At 39.9% G+C, this 23976-nt stretch overlaps 1 protein-coding gene across 2 annotated transcripts in view; it reads right to left on the bottom strand.

Moving 5' to 3' along the window:
- The window catches only part of LOC133978147 (vitamin D3 receptor B), a 30315-nt gene extending 6564 nt beyond the window's left edge, over positions 1-23751 (bottom strand). The window contains exons 1-9 of one of the 2 annotated variants that reach the window (XM_062416507.1): positions 23651-23751; positions 21280-22910; positions 20930-21003; positions 8844-8991; positions 7703-7833; positions 6182-6378; positions 5399-5498; positions 4410-4590; positions 1009-1160 (exon numbers count right to left, since the gene is read on the bottom strand). In XM_062416507.1, the coding sequence (XP_062272491.1) occupies positions 1009-1160; positions 4410-4590; positions 5399-5498; positions 6182-6378; positions 7703-7833; positions 8844-8989 (907 nt within the window). In that variant the 5' untranslated portion in view covers positions 8990-8991; positions 20930-21003; positions 21280-22910; positions 23651-23751. The other variant, XM_062416508.1, reaches the window with a different exon arrangement.
- Positions 23752-23976: the final 225 nt, after the last annotated feature.

Genomic DNA, 23976 nt, shown 5'->3' with positions numbered 1-23976 from the left:
TCTGGGGAATGTTACCATCCCTTTGACTCATTAATATTTCGTTTTGAATGTTGGAATCATCTCTGGTGAGAATTTTGTCTTGTATGCTGCATTCTCATTTGTAAATCACAAGACACTAGAAAATTACACATTTGAATTACAATCAGCTTACATTTTGTTTTGTTCTTTTAACAAATGGGGTTTTAAGTGGATGCATACATAAAAACCCATACAAATACTGGTCAAAAGTGTTGACTGATTACAACCATTCTCTCATTTTACAGCTGGAGCTGTGTATTGAACCTCAAACCAAATGCTTTGTCAGATTAATCTTTCTAGTTAATTATTCAATTATTTTCTAATTAAATATTTTTCTTAAATTCTACTCTACACTTTTATTTAGATAATGGACTTACTTCTGACAATATAAACAAAACACTAAAACATTTTAAAGATTTAGTTTGAAAAAGTTTAGTTTAAGAAAAGCCTTTTTTGAAAAAAAACAAAACAAAACAAAACAAGAAAAATAAGGTTTTGAAAAGTTGAAGAGAGTTAAAAATCATGTACTACAACATATAGTGCGTACTACTGATTACTGCACGAGAAAACCAATCTGTATTTGTCCCATTGTAATGTCAACTATACAAGTGATATTTTAAGAAGAGCACAACAGTGCTGTGTCTCCTGGTCCAGACAGTGGTTGTTTTGTGCGGTGAGCAGGTCAGGACTGACATTCTTCTGTTGATCCCAGAAAAGGGGTTTTGTTTGAAAGACAAATGAAAGTCATGCCCACAGGGGCTTCTGCCTCTGTGGATATGTAGGACTCGTTTTTGCACAAATATGTGCATTAGCATCCTTTGCCAATGGGTCCTCCCACACTTAAGATCCAGCCACCTCCTTAGTGCTGGGCTGCTTCCTTTGAGCTCAGTGTAGAATTGTTAATGTGTAACACGCATGTCTTTTTCTTCAACTGTCAGCTGAGAAAAACTGCGCAGCAGTCACAGTACATGTGGCAGCATTTAGACTGACCTTTAGTGACATCACTGATCTGGTATTTAAAGTCAGGCGCACCACAGCTCCAGGACATGTCTTCCAGGTTGAAGCTCTGATTTGAGCGCAGCATGATCACCTCTATGGCGCTGGACTTGAGCAGGGCGATCTGGTCCTCTGCAGTCAGCTCCCTACAGAGAAGAATCACCTCATATGTTAGTGTGCCACAAGCAGTAAACTCTTCAATCAAACAACCAACTCTCCACTCAAATCACCTCAATAATTTAGTGTTGATAATGTTAAACATTACAGGAAAATTATGCAGCCACTGGTAAACAACGAGGAAAGATACAAACAAACACCTGCCCACTCAGTATAGTCTGTTTCTGTGTGTGTGTATGTGTGTGTATGTGTATGTGTATGTGTATGTGTGTGTGTGTGTGTGTGTGTGTGTGTGTGTGTGTGTGTGTGTGTCTGTCTGTCTACACAAATGTACTTGTCAGTTTCTAGGTTGTATATTTCATTTCACAGGCTTCTTCTTATCAATAATTTACTGACTGGGTTCAAAGTAGGGCTGGGCGATATGGACAAAATCAAGTATCACGAAATATTTGACCAAATACCTCAATATTGATATTGCAACGATAATGTAGAGATGACTCTTGATGCTTTCACAAAATATTTACACAATGAAATGTTTGATAAATAATCATTGGTAATGTGGATATAATGACAAAGTAGGTGAAATGTTAATAACAGAACAGCTAGAACAGTCTGGTAAGTTCAGAAAATTATATATTTTTACAGTAATGCAGCATTAAAACCAGGAAAAGACAACACTGATGACATATCACAATATTACGATATCCTAAATCTAAGACGATATCTAGTCTCATATCACGATATCGATATATTGCCCAGCCCTAGTTCAAAGTCAGTCACATTTTATCAGGTATACGTTATGGAGGAAAAAAAGCTTCAGTGGGCTATTGTGTATAGAAAACTCATCTCATACATTACTGCACCTAATGTTTTAAGCATCATCACTGTCAGCTAAAATACTGCATATAGTAGTGTAATGAAATGTGTTTAAATGTTTATGAAGTGAAACTACTGAACCAGCAGCAGACATAAGCCATAAGCTGAAACCTTTTAATCTTTGGGGGAGGTCTGGGGTGTTTTTCAGGGCTTAAGAGGGAAGATCATAAGTGGACTAACATTCCAAAGGTAATCCAACCACGTCCATCAGTCGCTACCAGTGGGAATGACAACTTTCAGGAAATACAGGCCCCGACTCGTTTTAGCCTCGACTGTGGGGTGACCCCAGAGAGAATTTCTCCCTGTCAACACACTGAGAGGCAAACATGCTGCAAGGCAACAGTTGCCATGTTCGTAAAGCGGAAAGAAACAATATAAAGCTCCGGCCAACCATTATAATTTTCCCTTCACAACCACAAATAATGTGCTTGCGTTTGTCTTCCACTGGCATTTTTTCAATTCTATTTCACTCTTTGCTAATCAGGGGACATATATTACTATTTATTACGGCTTGTTTTGGACAATTCAAACTTTAAAAACTAAAAGCATTCTTTTCTGGAGGAGGTCTGTCATGGGAAAATGTGGATATTCATGCTAAAGACACCCTGATGGTGTAATGTGAGACAGACAGGTAACCGCCGAGCACTACAGCAGTATCTACCTCTGAGGTTAGGCAATCACCTACTAACATACTTAAGTGTTGAACTTCACACGTGTAACATAACCATGGCAAATGAATAAACTCATCCAGCGAAGGAACAACACAACAAAAAAATTTCTGAAGATTTTCCACCAGCTACCTGTGATATACAGTTTATCAGTAATCTATGGCCTTTAGACCAGCAGCATTACTGTAGCACAGTATTGACTCATCGGGTAGAAAAACAAGGCCGTGTACAAAGTCTTCAATGCATATTTAGGTAAAGAGTCACTAGGAGATATGCAAATAAAGAATGCATACAAATAGCTATTGGGAAGTTATAAGTATATAAGTATACCTATTTTATTTAGCCAAAATACACCATTTGGTCACAGAGATGCAAACAGGTAAGGGGTAAAAAAGTGACAATATTGTGTGGATGGAGAAAACAACACAGAAGAAAAAACAAGAAGAGTAACCTGTTGTAACCTTAATAAGTTTCCACAAGGAACTTTCAGATGCCTCTATATGACCTGCATAATCAATCAAGACTGTCAGAGAGAACATTGGCTATGTCTATATAGCATGAGAGAGAACAAAGACCTAACTAGAATGAGGGGAGGATGGGAGGAGGACATTTCTCTTTGTTTGATAATGTTAAAAGTTAAATTAGATATGTACATTTTAAAAAAGATGAGAAAAAGAGCGATCTTGAGTGCGCTGAGAACAACAGAGAGTGAGCGAGAGCATAAGAGAGAGAGAGCAGCGGTGGTCGAGTGAGCTAGAGAGTGAATGAAGACAGCGAGCAGTGTAGTGAGAACAAAGCAGTGAATCGGAGAAATAAGACGTTATTGTCTGATTGTTTCACAGCGCTTATGTTCTAAAGCACAAATAAACACGCTCACACCCTGCGGGAAGTTGCTGCATTGCTGGATTTGGTGTGAATACAGCTTAACAGGTGTGTGAACTGCACTAAAAGGAAGTTTACTTTGCTTCATCTATGTCATATTACAGTTAATAATCTTACATAAGCACAAATGGATACATTACCTCATCACTATGTATCCTGCAAACAGCTGTGTTCAAAAAATAGTTTTAAAAATAAAGTAGCGTCTTTCTTCCACTCGCTTCCAGAACTAAGGCACGCGCAAGCCAAGATTTTTCTCACATGGGGCGGGTGATCATGGGAAATGCGGTTTTCATTCTGGGAAAACACTAACGCTTTTGTCCACAGGGGCCTCATGTAGTAACTTTAACACTCTTCCATTTTAAAATTCATTTAAAAAATTACATCTAGTCTATAGGCATAATTATATATGACAACTAACATAAATGCAAATGTGAATTCAAACATTTGTCTTTGTTTACTCTAATAAAACTATGAAACAAACAATGCAGTATGCCTGCCTCAGAACTGATTCAAACATGTACCAATTCTGCATCTAATCTGATGTTACCCTTTCCTGCTTCAGTGTCTTGATCACAAAACGACGGTCAACATGTAATTATAGCATTGGAATTATTTGTGCTGAACAAGAATCTTTCTTGCCATCCTACATTGGTCACTTTCCAGAATTGAGTGAGACCAGCTTTTGTGCCAGCTTATAGGCCTAGGAATCTAATTTTCCAGACAAGGCATGTTTTTTACGGTCAGCATCAGTTATCAACAACTAATGCAGAGTGACACATTGACAACCCTGACAGAAAGACAAAATATGCTCCTCTCACACACACACACTCACACCCACACACACAAACACACCTGAACCCAGGGATCATCTTGGCAAAGCCAATAACCTTCTGGATGCTATAGGAGACCAGATCAGCCAGGTGGGGCAACATGGAGAAGCTGGAGCCCTCCTCCTCACTGGAGTCAGGGCTGCTGCCCTGCTCCTGGTACATCATCAGCAGGTTGTTGAAGTTCATTTTGGTGTCGACTGACTCTGCAGTGAGAAGGATAAATACAGAAGAAATGAGACAAGAGAAGAAAAGAGGACTAAAGAGAATAGTAAACAAGGGAAAGACCGGTGTTTATACACATGTACACATAGTGCAGCAATATCACACTATTCTTTTATGAATACAAATGCTCTGTGCTGACTGAATGGGGACACATCTGAAAAATACAGTAGATAGAGGGTATTGTTGATGGGATGGATAATCTTAAAAAGTGTCTGGTCAGAAATGAAAAAAGCTTAGATGACTGTCCTGATGTGAAGCATCTAGAGCTAGCTAGGCTTGTATAAATGATTTGTCTCTGTTGTTAGTTGGTGATAAGCCACGTGACTGCTGAACCTTGCTGTGTTCATTCCATTAGTGATGGGTGCATTAATGAACTGATGTTTACTAGTAGGAGTCAGGTGTCTGTAGGGTACAGGTTATTCACTGGATTTCCGATGGATTCTGAGTAAAGCAGCACAACAGATTATATAAACCAACGTGCAAACAGCCCCTACTGGAAAAAACAGCCTGACTTAAGTCAAGTATTAACTCAATATTAAGTTTCTTGCCGTTTTCTTATTGTCTTTGAATTGTGTGACAGTTCCACTTTCTAATGCAAATTAAGATGTGTTTCATTGATAAGTCAATTATATGTTTAGTGATGCAACTGATCTTTTTTCAATGTAATATTTGATTGAGGAGGATTCTTACAAAAGCTTAAGAGTGCCAGAAAACCTAGTTTAATTATTTCTCACAGAAATCAATGTTTTCACTTGATTTTAAGTAAAGACTTCATAGTGTGTTTCTTACCAGGAGAGTGACTGAAGGAGTCAGAGGAGGCATCAGACAGAGAGTGCAGAGAGGCAGCTCTGCTGGCGCTACGTGTCACTGGGCCCTCACGCACAGGAGGCTAAACAGGAGAAAAGGGCATAAAGGGAGACCGCAGAAAAAAATATTATATATTTATACAACAAAATACCTCTTTCTACTCTCTACATTTATATGAAAATGTGGCAGACTAATTAGAGTTCATTTTTCAGATTCTGATTTGAAACAGATTGCCATTTTGAATGGCCTCTAAAAAAAGAACAAGCTTAAAGAGTAGCCCTAGTGGCCTTGGGGTTTAAGACATTGTTCATGAACCACAATGACCCTGGTTTCCATCCTGCCATCATCTCTTCTGCTGTATAATAAAAGCATAAAATGCACAAACTATATTAATAATATTAACTTAAAAAAAGAGGTTGAATGGATGTGTGGATTTGTGTGGACAGGATGAAAATGTACTGCACCACAAATGAGATGTCTGATTAAATACTGAGAATGTTAGATAACGCATTACAGAGTAACATAATGTCAATTTAATGTCAATATTGTTATTTCATTGAACTATAGAAGAAACAAACAGTAAACCTAAGGTGGTCATACTGGTCCAACAGAGCTGAAACTGTTCACACCTATCTTTAAACTATAGTAACAATATCAACTCTCTTTCTGTTTTTATCCATAACATGCAATATGAAATATATTTGAAATAAATTAAGTTGAACAATGTTAATTTAATATCAGGCATCCCAGCATTGAGACACAAACCCTAAAGCGGCAGAAGTCAGAGTAGGAGTCATCATATGTTTTGTGGTGCGCCTCCACCAATGTGGCGATGACCTGACTCTGCTCATCAGATAGCCGGGGTCGCCGTGCCTCCCTCTCCGCTTCGCGCTGTGCCTCCTCATCCTTTCTCCGCTGAATCAGGTCCTTCTTCCTCTGCACTTCCTCATCTGTCAAAATGACTGGAGAGGGTGTGGCGGGGGGGGGCAAGTGTAAAGAGACAAAGTGGTAAAGAAAGATTGAGTATTACGGACACAAAAAATACACATATAGAGAACAGTTTATGCATAGACAATTATATTAATATGACAAAAGAAAACACGTGGGGTAAAGAGAGGGTTAGAGATGGTCAGAATAACAGAATTCAGGTGTACCATCACAATGAGTTGAGGGAACACAGTTTTTAAAGCTTTTCAGTATGTCAATGTGGTGCAGGGTGGTGGTGGGGTTGTTATTCTCTGGAGGAAGAGAATGGGAGGGGACCGGTCCATATGGAGACCCCTGCTGCACTGAACAACTGAAGGCATTGTCTTTGTTCTGTTCGCTCCTTGTTGTTGTAGCCACTGAATTAGCTCACAGACAGAGAGCAAGAGAGCAAGTAAGAAAGAGAGAGAGAGTGAAAGAGAGAGAGTGAGAGAGCTGGGTCTCAACAACATGCTGCTGTTTTTGCAACAGCAGCGGCAAAAGAAGTAAATGCCACTGGCTCCTGTTCATGTACAGTAAATCGCAGTATCCGCTGCCACTACTCTTGTGGTATTCCCAGAAACACAAATGGAGGGGGTGGTGGGTGGGGGGTAAGACACATTCAGCTGGCAACGGGTGGCCTTTGCTTAAAAGAGGCCTGGGGACAATATCCGGATATCAGGAGAAAACAAGAAAGATGTACATGCTATTTACAGACAATGAAAATAAACAAGACTGTGTGGAAAGCAGAGGCCTCGCTAGATTGTACATAACAGCAGGTGTTTAAACTTCAGATGGAGTATACTTACTGTATACAATGTGGGGAGGTTCCACTAGTTCAAATAGAACACGTAAACACTCAAATGGGGGCAAAGACCCAGGGATACGTGACCTCAGTCCAAATATTACATAATATTTACAAGAAGGACAGTAGGCCCCCAAAACTGCAAACAGCAGTTGTGTAAATTTTAGTATCCATCCAAGAAAAAGAAACAAGATTGAGTTTTCTATAACGTCTCTGTGTATCATATATACATATTTTATTAATGTCTTAATTGTCTTAGTGGGATGATGACCTTGGGTTAGCCCAGGTAACTGTGCTGATCTATATTCTTCAATGTTGAGCAGCTACAAAAACTGCTAGCCGGATTATCCAATCCAAGCATCTCATACTAATTCATAGAATAAATTATTTTTAGGAAACTTAATCTAAAAAGGGACATACTGGGATGTAACAGCCACTACTTAAATAGATACAGTAAACTACATGGTGTACAGTTAGAGTGATGCCCTGATGACTTATGGGTCACCTGTCATACTTACACTCTTTCATCATGCCAATGTCCACACAGCGTTTGAGTCGGCATGCCTGGCAGTGGCGCCTGTTGTCCTTGGTGATGGTGCAACTGCCATTAAAGGGACACGTGAAGGACGCCTTGCGCTTCATACTGCGCCTAAATAAATGATACACGTTTCAATTTGTTAAAATACACAGATATTGCAGTTTATATAACATAAGACTTTAAGACTTGCTGTGACATAAAAACAAATTCCAAGAATTTTCTCAGTTATTAAGAATATAGTTATGGCTCAATATGCGTGCCAGAACGTTTGTTACTATGTTGACAATAGAGCTTTGTGCAAAGGATGTGAATTTAGCTGCAGCAGTGCGACACTTTTGACAGTGTTTTGCACAAATAATAATCCTGTTAAAACTGGATAAATATTTTTGTCCTTCAAGTCTGGGGTTGGCTGAAACAGCAAAACTATGGATGCGTGCCAAGGAATCCAGGGGTAGAAGATAAACCTTGCCAAAAGGTGACGCAAAGTGTAATGATTTAGTCAGTGATGGACATGTATGTATGAACGTTTATACACAGTCGTGAGGAAAAACACACAGACACACATGCTTAGTGAGAGTTCAAACAAGGGCCAGCTCAGGGATGAGGAAGGAGATTACTAAACATCCGTCTATTTCATCCTCCCCCTTTAAATACACTGCCGAGAGGAACAGGCGCAAATGGACGGATACATGAAATACACACAAACTCACCAAATAATGACTTGCTCTAGTTTTTGCTCGTGTGCATCGATGAACAAACAGTGGCCGACACATTAACTGTAGTTTCGAGCTCCCTACCTGCTGCCGGGCATTAGTATGAACATGAATACTAACCATAGTTTTGTATGTTCTCTTATGGAACTGTGGGTGGCAATTACATTTAATGTGTGAGTGTGTGGGTGGGTACATATACAAGTATGCAGACCTGTGTATGCATGCTAATGTGTATATGTGTCCATAACTTGGTCAATGTGCATCTTTTTATTTCCATCATGGTGGTATGAGCTAGTGTGCTGGCCACACAAGGCATAGTATCTGTGTGTACATATCTGTGTACACTAAATGTGCCAATTAACGTCTGACTGCTTTTAACTTCACACAATGGTGCATGTGTTTGCGTACCTGAAAAAACCCTTGCAGCCCTCACAGGTCATGGCGTTGAAGTGGAAGCCGGTGGCTTTGTCACCGCACACGCCGCAGATCCGAGGTATGTTCCTATCGAACTCATCAGGGGCCAGAGTGGACGTACTCACAACCGTGGGCTCCATCACTAAACAGATGAGAGAGGAAATGGAGAAAGAAAAACAGGAGAGAGAAAGAGGGGAAAAAAAGACAGATGAATCCAGCTCCTAGTTATCCAAACCCTTGACTTACTCAATAACATTGCCAGCAATGAGCACAAAAAAGGAAAAAGAGAAAAAAAAAACAAATTAGGCTGCCAACTTGTAACAACTGAAGTACAATTAAGTATATTTTCTTAAATTAAAAATCTTTTTTTCATTTTGATCTGTTCTGTGTTGCACTATATATCAGACAAAAATCATCATGCATTTTTAAAAAAAAATAAAGTGATCATGTTTCAACTACAATCTGTTTTTATCTTATTTAGTTGGTTTTTTTTAAACCCAACACCAAGTCAGACACATTTCCTGTCACCTCTCTCCATGCCAACCAAACTGTGTCCCTTCCTGCAGGAGACACTTAAGTCCACAGTCTACCCTTTGGAGGTGAATTTGCCCTAGGGCAAGGAATTGGAGCAATATGAATCAAGTGGAAAAACCCTTGTTCCACTCCAAAATGCTAGATCTGGGTTACATTTGATTACATAGTGCTCTGAGTATCTATTTCACTTAACAGCCTCGTGAGAGGGAGAAAAAAGGCATGTCACCGCAAGGCTAGCATCCTCATAAACAAACAATCACTGTCCTTTTCACAAAGCTCCTTTCTTACTGTTTTCTTTGCTTCCACTGCAGAGCGAAAGTGAAGCAAATGATGGAAGGAGATGCAGAGAAGAGTGGAGGGAGGGGTGTGTAACTAAACCGATACAAACCTCAACAAACTCACAAATCAACAGCCGGAGAGGTAAGAGCCCTGCTGAATAATTTAAAATGTTCTGACAGATCCCTCCATCATTCATTTCTAATTAACAAAAAAAAAACAAAAAACTTTTAAGTCCTCCTGTAAATGCAAAAACGATATTCTTATTTCTGTGGTTTTTTTGAACTGTGAATATGAGCAGTATGCCTTTAAACAAAATTGTGTTCCTGGCCAATTCTATTAACAGGACATTTAGTTCTATTTAAACCAAAGGTCAAAAGAAGAAAGCAAACAGAGCATCCAGTCATTGCCTTACTGCTGCAGGCATCATGGACAGCAGTAGCTCAAGCATTTACAGCATGTTGACGTCTTGGATCACGGCACCACATGCTCCGACCAGGAACATCTGATACGATGAGGTTACGGTACAGTGAAACAGTAAGCCTACACACAACTGGAAGTAGCAGCTACTAACAGCAAATATTTGTGGAGGGAATTCAGCAAATGGGTTGAACAGAACTCTGATAAACAACAGACCGCAGAGAAACTTGTAGGTCGATGGGAAAACACTTCAGAGTGCTCGGCCACATCACTGAGCTCCTAAAGCCGTGAGCTCTGGCCAGTTGATGGAAACGAAACTCAGAGCAGACAAGTCATTTTTCACATTACACAGAAGGGGGGAAAAAACACATGTAGCAGATTAAATCTACATTGCTACGCCCAACAAATACAACATTTTAATTGCTCTTGATAAAGTATGAAGTGTCTACTCTGCATAGTTTCTGTGAGCACTGTTTGTTTTTTTGTTATGATGACCAACTAGCCTCTAGTGACAGAATAGGCAAGGGTGTGTCCCAAACTCTCTTGTTTTCCCCGATTGTCTCAGTGCACAACTTGTTTCTTTCTCTGTTCCACTCTTTCACACATACCTCGTCTTTTCAAGAGCAGAGGTAAAGTACACACGGCGGGTCAAAGGTCGTTAAAAATGACATACCAGGCTACGTGGGCTGCCATTTAACAGCAGGTGACTTTCTGAACAATTACATTGTGGAATAAAAGTAAATTATCACTCATAATAAATCAAATGTGACAATGTGACAGTAGGGTTTATCAATGGCCATATCAAGATAAAGCTTCCAGGCAATTTACTGTATAGTAACATTTGCCGTTCAGGTGATGTAATATGAATGAGCACCGGTTTTATATTTCAAGCATTCACACGCATTGTAGCCTGTGCTGCTAATGTCAGTTGTTACCCTGCCTGCCAAGACTCTCAGGCTGTTTGTTGTTGTTTCTCTTTCTAAGCACCAACATTATAAGATACATATTTTAACAGGAGATTTCCACTGCAAACCTGAATAATCCCATTTAAAATACTCTTTTTTACATTTGGGGTTTACACAAAGCTTCCTGGGTCAACCCCAGAAGCAGCAACATTAATAGTATCATAGTTCTTTAATACAATTAATTTAATAGAAAAATACATATTTTGTGTAAGGCTTATAGTAGAGCTTCTGATTATTTTCCCTTTTAATTGTTATGAAATGTCAGAAAGAAAAAAAATGCATTCACAATTTCTCAGAGTCCAGGGTGATGTCTTCAATTTACTTGTTTTGCCCAAAATGTTAGGATATTCAAACTTGTCATACATTAGCAAGGACAGACAGCAAACTGTCCCATTTGAGAAGCATTTTAGCTTTAAAAATGACAAAAAAATGATGAATTGATTGCAGCTCCAAACTAAAGCACTTGCTAGATGACAGGATGGCCAATTTGGATGTTACACAACTGAGACATAAACAAGGATAACAAAGACTTGAATCTTCCTGTTTTTAAGTGGTCAAAGTACTGGTTCCCAACTTCTGAGATGTCCATTATCAAAAATGTCAGATTTTTGTAGACTGAATAGTTGTAGTAAGGTCAGTAATGCAACATGTCCTTAAAAAAACCCCCACTAAATTATGCCTGGCCTAGGACATTAGTTTCCAGTCATTCTCATATACAGTATTAAAATTAGGCCTTCTGGATGTCTGCTGACATTTTGAAAAGTGACACATAGTCAATATATGAATAACCTTTATAATCCAAAAAGTGCAGTATGTGTTACTGGTTAAAACATATTGAATCTTTCAGCAGGTGTAACACATTAGCTACATAAAGCATAACATATGTTTTGGTGCATGTAGGCTAACTAATCCCAGCAGACATTTTCACTCATCACTCACAATGAACCAACAGGGAAAACACTCATTTACCTTACTACATCATCAACTGATCAGTGAAGTCAGTCCTCAGTGATCCCATTCAGCCTTGACAGGCCATTACACTAAATGCACAGTAGTATTGAGAGAGCTCTAAATAATGCATCAGGTTATTAGTCCAGATCTGCACTCATTCCAGTCTCGGGCATGCAACACAGGGGAACAGCTCTGAACTTTAAGCTTCTGCTGAATGTCTCACTCTTGAATGATGTGCATATTGTATGTATGACTTTCGGCAGCATCAATCAAATCTGTCATCACCATAATAATGCAGTAAATATTAGTCACAGAGCCACTTCCTTGTGTGTTACATAAAGCCTAAAGGATAAACAGTAATGCTGTGATGTCTGATTGCTTGCAGGATTGAGTCCTGCTCCATAATGGGCAACCATGTTTAAATTTTTCACCTGATGGCTGGCTAATAGAAGCCGCTATGTACTGTATAATTATAAAATTTGATGAGAAGCATCTAAAACCAATGTGTTTGTAGCTTGTACACAGATACATTTAGCAATTAGGGAATTACTGCTGTGTGTTTTGATTGGTGCATTGCAGCAGGAGGGATGTTATGAACTGCCACTGACTATATAAGCTTAATAACTTGGAGTCCAACAACTTTTGGAGAAAACAACTGTTGGACCCCTAATGCAGCTTTCTTAACTGCAACATCCACAGTTCAACTCTAGCAGTGGCCCTTCACAGTGTGTTGTTTCCCCAACTCTTGCTTTCCTCTATTCCTGTCATTACTCTAATGTTGCTATGTAATAAAAATGCCCAAACAAATCAATAAAAAAAAAAAATGTTGTGTGGATGTTGGAAAATTGACCTGAATAATAATAATAATAATAATAATACACCCACTGTAACTCTGGTAACAAGGCAACAAAGAAGCACAATGCTGGCAGACACTAAAACTACACAAGCCTGTAAGTTTTTATGTTTCGTAGCTTTTCAGTTATGTCACTACAGGCTGTTCGTTAATGTAGATCAGGGGGACTAAAATGTATCATCTTTTAAAATCACATTTTAAACATTTACTTTAATACCTGCTTTAATATAATGATCTTTAAAAAACTGACCTTTGTTTTGTGGCTTTTTTCCTATCATTATATTTCTCATATTTTCTTTTGATAAAACTTTAACTAAAACAACTGTTGGACTACTTTTTTTGTTTTCCCCCCCCACAAATATCAAAGTTCCTGAAATATTTTGACTGCGGGGTCCATCATGCCAAGAAGTCTCTACTTCTGAGATAGGACATGATCCAAGAACTATTAATGTGTAGTTTATAGTAGAGAATGTCACTGACTGGTCAAACACAGGCCTCCAAGACTACAATGACATTTACGGCTTTAATTCACACAGACACAAGCACTGTTTTTGGCTTGTGACAACATTAGTACTCGGAATGGGAACTTCTAGTAATGTCATTGATATTAACACAATGTCGCCGACTTCCAGACTACTCTATACAAAAGAAAAGACAGATGGTCAAGGGGGAGTAAGCGAGAAAAACTATTTATCTTCTTTTGCTAATTCTTTCAAAGGGGTTTGTACTAAGACAAAAATAACTAGAAATCACACGACAGCTTTGGAGATAGACATGGATAGACTTTTTTCCAAAAATAAAAGTACACAGAGGATAAAACATGGACTATCACAGTCAAAGAGTGACACTGCCATCCATGTGAAGTGGAAAGCTTCAGAACATAATTACGGTAGCTCATTTCAACCACATGACAAGTATGAGTAGGAGTAAGCTTACACCAGCTGAAGGAGTCGAATATCTTAAACATGACCAAGTTCTGCCAGATTTTAAAGGCGGCAACATTGGTTTATGTAAAATGCTTTGAATTCCTTAAGTTACCTGGGCTGTTTATTGAATGCAAGCTTTTTCTCTCTCTTAAAACACTGTTACCAGTGTACATGAGTAACTTCATAGTTTTTTGCTCAGTTAAACCAATTCATACTTAAGTACAAAAATATATGTTTAACATTCTCCTGTGCTAATGATAAATGAACAATTTCTCAAATTTAAAGCAACTGTTTTACAGAAGAGCAATGTCCTCTGGCTTCTGTTATCTTCATATGACGGTAGTAGGGCTGCCACTAACAGTTATTTTCATTATTCATAAATCTGCCAATTATTTTCTCAATTAATGTTTTGTCTGTAAAATGTCTGAAATTGTAAAAAAAAAAAAACGCCTGTAGTCTTGCTTTGTTTGTCCCACAGCCCAAAATCAGTTTACTATTATGTTTTACAAAGAAAAGCAGGAAATCACCACATTTAAGAACCAACTGTTTAGTATTTTCGTATTAAAAGCTGCTTAAACAATTACTAAATTATAAAAATAATAATGGCTTAATTTTCTGTCTATCAACTTATTGATCAATCAACTAATCATTGAAACTCTACATGGCTGTGTTTTTACTCTGCTTATGTGTCAATTACGCCTCACTACACAGACAGTTCAGTGGAGCTCTCATCTACTGGTCTCTAAATGGCTGTTTGCTGTTAGCAGTCAGGGAGAGGAAGCGCCAGCCCACAGGAGAGAGCAGTGAGAGTAGTGTGGGAGGAGAGAGCGATGCACGAGAGAAGCAGACCAGGGAGGAGTGGAGTGGAGGGGATGCAAGAGAGATGGAGTAATAACATAGATGTATACATAGATCCGGCGAGTGAGGGAGGGGTCACCTCTTTGTCACAGTGACTTTTTGTGGCACAAAAAGCCCCACTGTAGCCTCATGGATGTCGCGAATATGATCAAGAACTGCTACGAGGAGACGCGGCCCAGAGAGGAACCATCAACACAAACAGCCTGTTTTTGTTATTTAAAAAGCTGGCTAAAAATACATCATAAGCCACTTCAATTACTGGCTAAATATAAATAAATGTGTCATCTCTCACAGCTCATCTTCAGAAGTATCTGGGGGAAAAGCAATTGGCTTTTCATGTTGGGGTCACATTTATAGTGTGATTTATTCCTGTTGTTCCTACTTCATTTTCTTTTTCTTTTTTAAAAAAATACATTTTGAGGAGGCGATTTTGGTGTTATGTGTGTACACTGATCCATGTGACTGAAAAAATCTGTCGACGGGCCAACCAAATTCTATGAATGAGAAAGACTGATACATTTATGTTGATTTAATCTTAATCTTGATCTTGATCTTAATGCAAGTCTCTTTTGGACTGGAACCTTGTTGGTTCAAGGCACTGGATGTGGTTGAGTTAGTAGGAAGGGGCTAGTCACATGTGACAACCACCACACCCCCTTGCCCACCCAATGAGTAATACCACTTAAGCTTTTGAGGTTTGTTGGAGAGATTGAACAAACTCCAGCAATGTAATAACTAGGGCTGCAACGAATCTATTTTTATTATCGATTTATCTCACAATTACTTTCTTGATCAATGGATAGAATGTAGAAAGAAATGGTGGAAATGCCTGTAACGATTTCCTACAACTCATGATGGTGATAATCATATTATCATTAGACTAATGATGAAGGTGAAAAAGCCTGAAAGACTGAAATTTGGCAATGTGAGAGACACAGCGGCAGTGGCCGATGAGCAAGAGATGAGGCCTGCTGTAATTATGCGTTACACCACAAACTGAGTCTAGCTTCTCATTTTAACTGGGTGGTGAAAGCTGCAAAATAAAGACATTACCCCAAGTTTGCTGGTGTAGCCGAAGGAGAGGCCAGGGAGTTTCCCCCTTCTTTTAACCCAACAAACTAGCCGATGGAGAACAAATGCTACTTAGCATGCAGTGGAGCAGTGACTCATCTTTTCCTCCTTTGATTTATTCACATCATGGCTGAAATGACGCGCATGTGTCTCATAATCCAGGGACTGACATTCGAACTGGTCCCAGGTTGGATTTGAAGACATCACACTGTCTGCAGACGCCTTAGTATTAACAGTTGATGGTTTATCAGTTCTTAAAGGGGCCATATTATGCTTTTTGGGATTTTATGTTATTTATATTATGTTTTGATGAGATATCTATGCTAAACAAAGTTCCAAAGCTTGAGTTAGTATATGTAGAAATGCTCCCTGCAAAAAAAGCCCTCACCTGCTCTGAACGCTTCATTTGCAACATTTTTATCACCTTGCTGACGAGCTGACGCCAGCCTGTAGTGTATGCCCATAAACTTTCATCCATGCCATAACCTTGGTTGCTAGGGTTTGTCCACGTGTTTGTGCATTTGAGAAGTTGACAAAGTTTTGAATACAGAACAAGAAAAAAAATAGTCCTACGGCTATAGTTTATTTCATGTAGTCTGCCAAGCATCCAGAACTCGGCCATGACGAAGCTTGAAGGAAGATAACAAATCAGAACAGAGCAGGCCCGTTGGGAGGGCGGCTTTAACAAGACACGAGTGAAAACAGCCAGTTTGAGACAGAGAACCGAGGGGCTGCGTAAAGGGTCCATTTTTATGGATTTTTTTTTTTTTACTGTAAATCATGCAAAAATATTCCAGAAGAGCCCCAAAATATGAATAGACCTGTAAATGTGCATAATATTTAGCTTATTTTTTAAAGATAAATCGTCTAATGCTGTTGGAGGACTAGATAGAATTAAGAGCAATATATCTGAAAAACCACTCATAAAACTGTTACATAACCGAATACCCATAATGAAGGGTCCTACAGTACAAAAAATCTTCAATTAAATATTCATGAATTGAACCATTCACAATTTTTTAGCTCACAATGTTGATGGAATGTCCCACCAAGTTTGCATAATATCCTCAGAAGATGATATAACCAATGTATCAGTGTAAACTGTTTGCACCACCTGCGTCCTGGTTTCCCCAAAAGATACCCAACTTGCACTTTCTAATTAGCTGATATTAGATGTCAGTGAATGTGAAATGAAGTCTCAACTACAAATGGCGAACCTGAGAAACAGAGAGCAGAGACTTGTTAAGCGCTAATATGAGAAATAGTAACACTTCATGCGCATGTCGCATGATGAGTGTTACCATATAATATATCTTTCAAAAATCGGTGTATTCCTGCTGCAGTTACTGTATCGACAGAGTGAGCTGCTGTGAGATATTCATAAAGGGATAAGTGCCAAGGTGGACCATGGCAGGACTCCAATACCACTCATAAGGTAGCTTATTTCCTTCTGTTCTACTCTGCATTTCATTTCCAGCTGCACCATTGTCTGAGGATATGATTACCAAACAGGAAAGTGGCCATTGGTTTTCCTTGTCAGGTGCCCTTTTACTTACCAGAAAACACCTAAATGAGACTTCAGCTGTGAAAAAGATTAACTTTCATCAAAGTCAATATCAAGTTCACCGACGCCCACCATCTAAGAGACCTAATTAAGCGGTGCCATTAAGACCTGGGCATTAAAATGAAAAGCTATTGAGGATGGGGCAAGTTATAACAAAGTAGGTGAAGAGGAGGATCCAGACAGCATTTCAAGGAGGCATCATTTTAACTGCACACAGACATGCAGAAGAGAGAGGGGAAAGGGGGAAATAAAAAACCTCTGGCATCACGTCCCAAGAATGTCAGCAATGAATTTACAGACCACATCCCAACACACAAGAGTCAGAGTCAGAATCACATCCAGACCTATAACAGCACTGGAAGAAAGAGGGATTGCTGTGGAACGCCTGAGTGAAAGAAGGAGGCACTCTCTGAGAGTCCAATGAGCATCCTCCTTCTACATCACATGACGCAATCCTGCAAATGGTTCTGAAATTGTTACATGCTGCCAAAAGTTTCTCTTAAAGGAAAAAAAAGAGAGAGGGAGAAAGATATAAAAGAGGAGAGAGAGAGCGAGAGAGAGCGCGAGAGAGAGCGAGAGAGAGAGAAGACAGGGAGAAGTTGTGGAGAGAGTTGGAGGGAGAAGGGAGAAAACATAAGGCGATGTGTTTTACTGCATACCTCGGGCTGGGTCACTACGAGTACAGAAGAGACATAAAACAAATCAGATCTGGAATGACCCAGGCTGCAGAGAACTGGGCTACAATGTAAATACACGGGCGCCTGATTCACACGTAGAAGCACAACAATTACAGAAAACAGGGTGAAAAAGGGAAATGTTAAAGCGGCAGGAAGGTGGGGGTGAGGAAAACAATAACCATTAAAAGAAAACATGATCTGGGATTTGTGACAGAAGAAGTTTAATTCCAATCTGCCTGATGTTTAAAATTTCTTTAGAAAAAAACAAGGACAATACATGGGGAGAGCAGATAGAGGAAAGAGAACAATGGACAAAAAGAGACAATGTGGACCTAACAACAACAAAGTAGACAAACTGAGTCTGTAATGCAGCTAAACAACTGGCTGAGCAGACTAGTCCAGTCCTGTCCCTTCGCTTCCCTCTCTCGTTCTCCCTCCCGCAGCCTCCATGGTTCTATCTCATGCTCTTTTCCTATGATCACAGGGAGCATGTTACAGCAACAGTAATAGCACATGACAAGGTGACCTGTGCCCCACACAGGATGGGCTAAACTGGGGTGGAAGGGGTGGGGGGTCCCATGTCCCGTGTCCAAACCTATGGTCTCTGCACCACTCCCCCCCTGCCCCGGCCCCACTGCTGGCCTGCAAGGGGAGAGAGAGCCAGTGACGGCAGCCTGCCCCCTTATGCTGGGCCCCTTGCTGGACTCTGGAGAGGGGAAAGAGACGAGGCAGGGAGAGGCCCACTCAAACACACACCGAAAGTCCTGTTTATGTCTGTGCCGAATTTGACAGAGAATGCACATTCTCAAGCACGCACAGTCATGCACACACAGGACCAACTGGACAGAACCGGACAGACGACGGACATGTGGGTGAAACGGGTGCAAACGCACACAAGTCAAAGTTATATAACCTCCATAAAATGCTCTCTCTTTCAGGAAATACCTCTCTAAAAAAAGGCAAAATATAAGAAATGAATGGCATTTGTATTCTAATTTAAGTCTAGCTGAATTGTAAAAGTGTAAAAAAAAAAAAAAAGTGTGATTATTAAAAAAAAAGGATATACACTTACTGCCATATATATATATATATATATATATATATATATATATATATATATATATATATATATATATATATATATATATATATATAAAAAAAATGGTGAGAAATATTTTGCTTTCCAAGAAGAAGTTGTTCTGCGTGACTTGCACTCCACAAATATTACCTGTGTGAGGTGTTTGGCCTCAAAACCATCAACCACAGGGGGTAATTGAGGACCCAAAGACATTAGGGGGAACTTAACACTTCATTAGTTTCAAAGTCAACTGAACATATGTGGAAAACAGCACGCATGTACCGAGGTACATACAAGTGGGTCTTTACAGTTAAGTACAGCAGCCTCTTTCTTTCTATAGGGTTACATGTGAGAGGAAGCAACCAATTACTGTAGTCACGAAAGGGGGGAGGGGGCGGGGTATTTCACTGTATAGCAGACCTAATGGACTGTACCATCACCACAGCACACAGCTCCATAAACAACCTGATAGTTACAGTCAATAAAGAATCAAACCTATTTCGTAGCTTCCCATTGCATGTCTATGGTTTGTTCTACTAACAAATTAATTGGATACTGAATCAAAAGCCGAGGTAGACAGTTCCCCGTGTCTGCAAAGTCTCTACTTTCTGTCCCAAATATACAGGTTCTCTTGTAAATTTCCATTTAAATTCAGAACATATGTGATCATTGATCTTAAGTCAGCTAAGATGTAGGGAAGGAAAGCCCCATTCATTTTTTCCTAACTCGAGTAAAGAAGCAGCTGATATAAAAACAACACCCTACATGCTATATTTCAGGTGCCCGACCGTTTCATAAACAGGAATGGATAGGTGTGAAAAATACAGTCTACCAAATCACTGCAAAGATAGGAAGGAATATGTACACCTTGTTGTTTCAGGTTTTCTTTTAATGATGAGAAGAGAGACGGGCACTGGAGGCTGTTTATATAGAAGACGCAAAACAGACAAGACGCTCTTAATTCCTGATGATGTATTATCATCATCCAGTGGCTTCATCCTCCGTGACTATTTACGAGAGTCCTAGAGGTGTTAAAAAAAAAGGATACCTGAGGAAGAAAAAGATTCTCTGAAGAAACTATGAATGCTTCAGATAAGGATGGATAAATCTTTCCATGCCCAGATTATAGTACATGTCCACGTACAAGGAAACTTCAACAGTGTTAAGAAAGCTAAATACTGCAGTGAGCACTCAGTTAAATGTCTTAGTTGAGATAAGAGCAGGTTAATCTTTTCAGTATTTTATTATTTGTTTGTCTACACAATATAAGTAATATATAAAAAATATATTGCAGCTGTTATTGAATGTGACGAAACAGGTGGTACTTAATATTAATTTATATAGAGGGAATTTTCTTTGTCTGTATAATAAACTGTCCTCATTTAGATAGTGACCACCTGAATGGACTGTTTGACCACTTCCTTTTCAGCTATGCAGATTTAATTAAACAGCCGATCAAGTCAGGCCTCAGTCCTTCACTTTAAAGGAGTGTCACTGATTTAGGTCACATCTTGACAGGTGACATTCAATCTACTAAAGTTTCTTATTACTGCTATTTACAATTCAGAAAATATAAATGTATTACTAAACCATACTGCTATTACAGTGTTAATATCAGTAATATTGATAATACTTCATACATTATGTACTACCTTAGTAGTATTGGGATTTTGTTTCTTATTAATGATGAGAGATTAATGTGAAACAACCTGTGACATCACAAGACTGTAAACAAACCTTGAAAATTGTTAGTGCACACATTTTAAAATTCAGAGCAATATGAGTTTGGGCATATCTAGAGGTGAATGAACAATTTCGCAATGTATCTGTTCAAGCACAGCAGAGTATCAATGTACACATGTGTATTTTACCAGGTATGACTTGAAAGCAAAAGAAAATTGTCTCACCTGAGGTGTTAGCATGCCCTTGTACAATAGGTAAGACTTGAAACCTCTCTTCAGTTAATCCCAAGTTGTTAATCCTGTTCAATACAAAAGCAAAATGGCATGTCGCAAGTCACAGAGTGGGCCTTTACCCTAGTACCTGACCTGCTATTGCTCTGTTTATGTAACGCTGAACTATTTTCAACAGCAACATACAACACACTGATAATCATCATATAGTGCTTATGGCAAGTAGTTAAGCAAAACATATGTAAAATGGACAGACTTAAAAATGTGCTAAACCTGTTTCTTGTGTGCTTACAATAACTCAAGCCTCGACTTTTGCATTCCTCCTGTGCATGCGAGTTTCATACCTTAGCTCAACTTTTCCCCCATCAAGAGCGAGTTGCTTTTAATCCTCTTTGGTCGCCGTTCGTCGTCCTCTTTCATGCTCTTGGAAAGTGTGTCCCCTCCATGTTGACTCGGTGGGGTAGCTTTTGAGGAGAGAGCACTGCGTTGTACCAAACTCAGAAATGTGAGGAGACTTGGGGGAGAAAAACGTCAAACTCGTAACTTACGCCCTTTCCAGACGTTGGCTCACTCGCCACAGCAGCAGCGGCGCTGGTAGTAGCTAATGTTAGCGGGGCTAGCTGGCTGCTTTAACCCTAAAACGCGGCACCTAGTCCGGCCAGCTTGTTAACCGTTCTGCGACCGCAGGCGACGGACAATTAACGGAAAAACGGCTACAACACAACGGGGGTATTAATAACGGTGAAACACACTCGCTAACACTGAGACAACTAAATCACACCTACGGTAGTCCGACGAGAAATATCCCTCCTTCTTCAGGACCCAAATAGATGGCCATTACTTTTTTTTTTTTTTTTGTTATGCACCGCCCCTCTCTTCAGGACCTCTACGGGAGAGAGGGATTTCCCCCCCAGCCCCTTCGATATCCAATCACCGGTGGGCTCGGCGTGTCTCCCGTGTTGCAGTTGGTGACATTTCGGTCCAGCCCAGCTCTGTTTGGTCGGTCGCGGTGCTCATAACGCCGAGAGCCGCCCCCTCAAACAGGGGTGTGTCGTGACGTCAGAGGTAACGAAGAGGTAAACAACTTTGACCGCGTGAGGTTTAAAGCAACATCGTTTTTTAGCCACTGATCTCTGAATCAACGGAGACCCGATGTGGGGATCACCGTGCCAGCATTAGATATGGCGCGATATGGCGCGATATGGCGTCTCAGTCGGTCGAAGTCTTCCTATTGAGGCCGTGCGTTTTCTCTCTCCCTCTCTCTCTTTGTGTTTTTATAGCGACAGGCTATGGGCTCTGTATGTTAAATTCAAACAAACCGCAACACTGCTTCTTTCGATATCACACAGTTGAAATCATAATATGAATTGTGTCTGGTCCATAATGTGTGGTTTTATGCATTTGCTTTCATGATTTCTTTGACACTTTGCAAATGTGTGCATTGAGGCGTGTGTATTGGAGGGGTGTGTCTACTCTGCAGTACAGTGGTAGGCTGGGGAAGCAATGCCGCTGCATGGCGATGTTGCCATACATTTGCAATGCATGAGAGACGACCGAGTATGCTAAAAATAGACGATTAAACAACTCCGTTACACCACCGCACCGGGCAAATATTGCTGATATTTTTGCACTCCAGTCCTCGATAATATTTCTCTTTTTTGCAGTCATATTTATTGAAGCGACATTTATTCAGTCATAATTGTGTTCACTGTGAGCTCTGGTATGTGGTGGAAATGGTTGTGGTAATGATTGTGTGTGTGTGTGTGTGTGTGTGTGTGTGTGTGTGTGTGTGTGTGTGTGTGTGTGTGTGTGTGTGTGTGTGTGTGTGTGTGGTGTTAGGGCCAGTGGAGGGGGCCTGGGTGAAGGTCAGGGGTGTGTCAGTAATGTAAACATAGTAAAGGCGACAGATACGAAGGGGAGAGGGAAAGAAAGAGGAGGGCCCCATCCGGTCTATATATCCTCTTCTTGCTGCAGGCTGAAAACAAGAGTGCAGATTATAAGACAAAACAGATCTTGGCTTTGCAGATTCACGTGAATTGCTTACGATAAAATGAGCTGCTACTAAAGCAGTGCATATTCATTTCTCACATTTTACAGCCCCCTTTTTTGGACAAATATGATAGCTTTTACAAACACATTATACACCTTAAAATAAAAAGAATCATTCCTGTCTCTAATCTGTTTTTTTGATGTGTTAAATTGAATCGATCTTATTCGATCAGAATACATCATTTAAACCTGAAAACAGTAATGCACTAAAGTACTTAAACAGACACAGAATAATGGCAAAAACAGTTTATGGCAGAAGGTGTAGACTGAAGCCAAAGCTTGTTACACCTACCCTTTTCAAAATGTATAAAAAACACAAATTGTATGCACAAGTTACATAGTTGCTTCTGTTCAGTTTATCAAGTGTGTGTCAGGTATTTTGCAGTCTCACAGGCCCTCCATTTATCCCCTGCATTGATCTAACAGTCAGCACTGTGCTAAAGCTACAGTATGTTGTACACTGCTGTCCAAATCCCCTGCCAGCACTGCCTTGCCTCCGAAACGACAAGAATTTTCACAACAAACATTTCCTAAATATTCCAGTCTTTTCCACATTAGACAGTTGTACATTTTGTGCCCGCTGTGTGGCTAAAGAGTACAGACCACTCAACAATTAGGGTCACACTGTAAAACCCAAGCATGCAAAGTTCACTGTCAAATACAGACCTGTTTATGTCCACTTTTGTATTCTGTCTCAACCTCAGAATTAGCATATCCTGAACCCTCCAGCACCTTAGACATGTGTCATAAGCCTATTAGCTGTTGATTCATGTGCAGTAACTGGTAGTAAAGTGTGTGGGTGTTAGGTTCATGCTCATAGAGAGCTGATCCTTGTCCTGTGGCTTGGGCGGTCTCCAAGTCTGGCACCAGCGCTGGATCAAGCTGTTCTGCTAACAGGGATTTATTTGGCTCCACAACACCCATGTCAGACATGTATCCTGGCCCAGCCATTTTGTGTCCTCAGATGCTCCGACTTTCGCAGTGAGCAAGCC

Source organism: Scomber scombrus, chromosome 3 (assembly GCF_963691925.1).
Source record: "Scomber scombrus chromosome 3, fScoSco1.1, whole genome shotgun sequence".
Lineage (NCBI taxonomy): Eukaryota > Metazoa > Chordata > Actinopteri > Scombriformes > Scombridae > Scomber > Scomber scombrus.
Note: the sequence above shows the minus strand (reverse complement) of the source record. Positions and strands in the feature narration are given on the sequence as shown.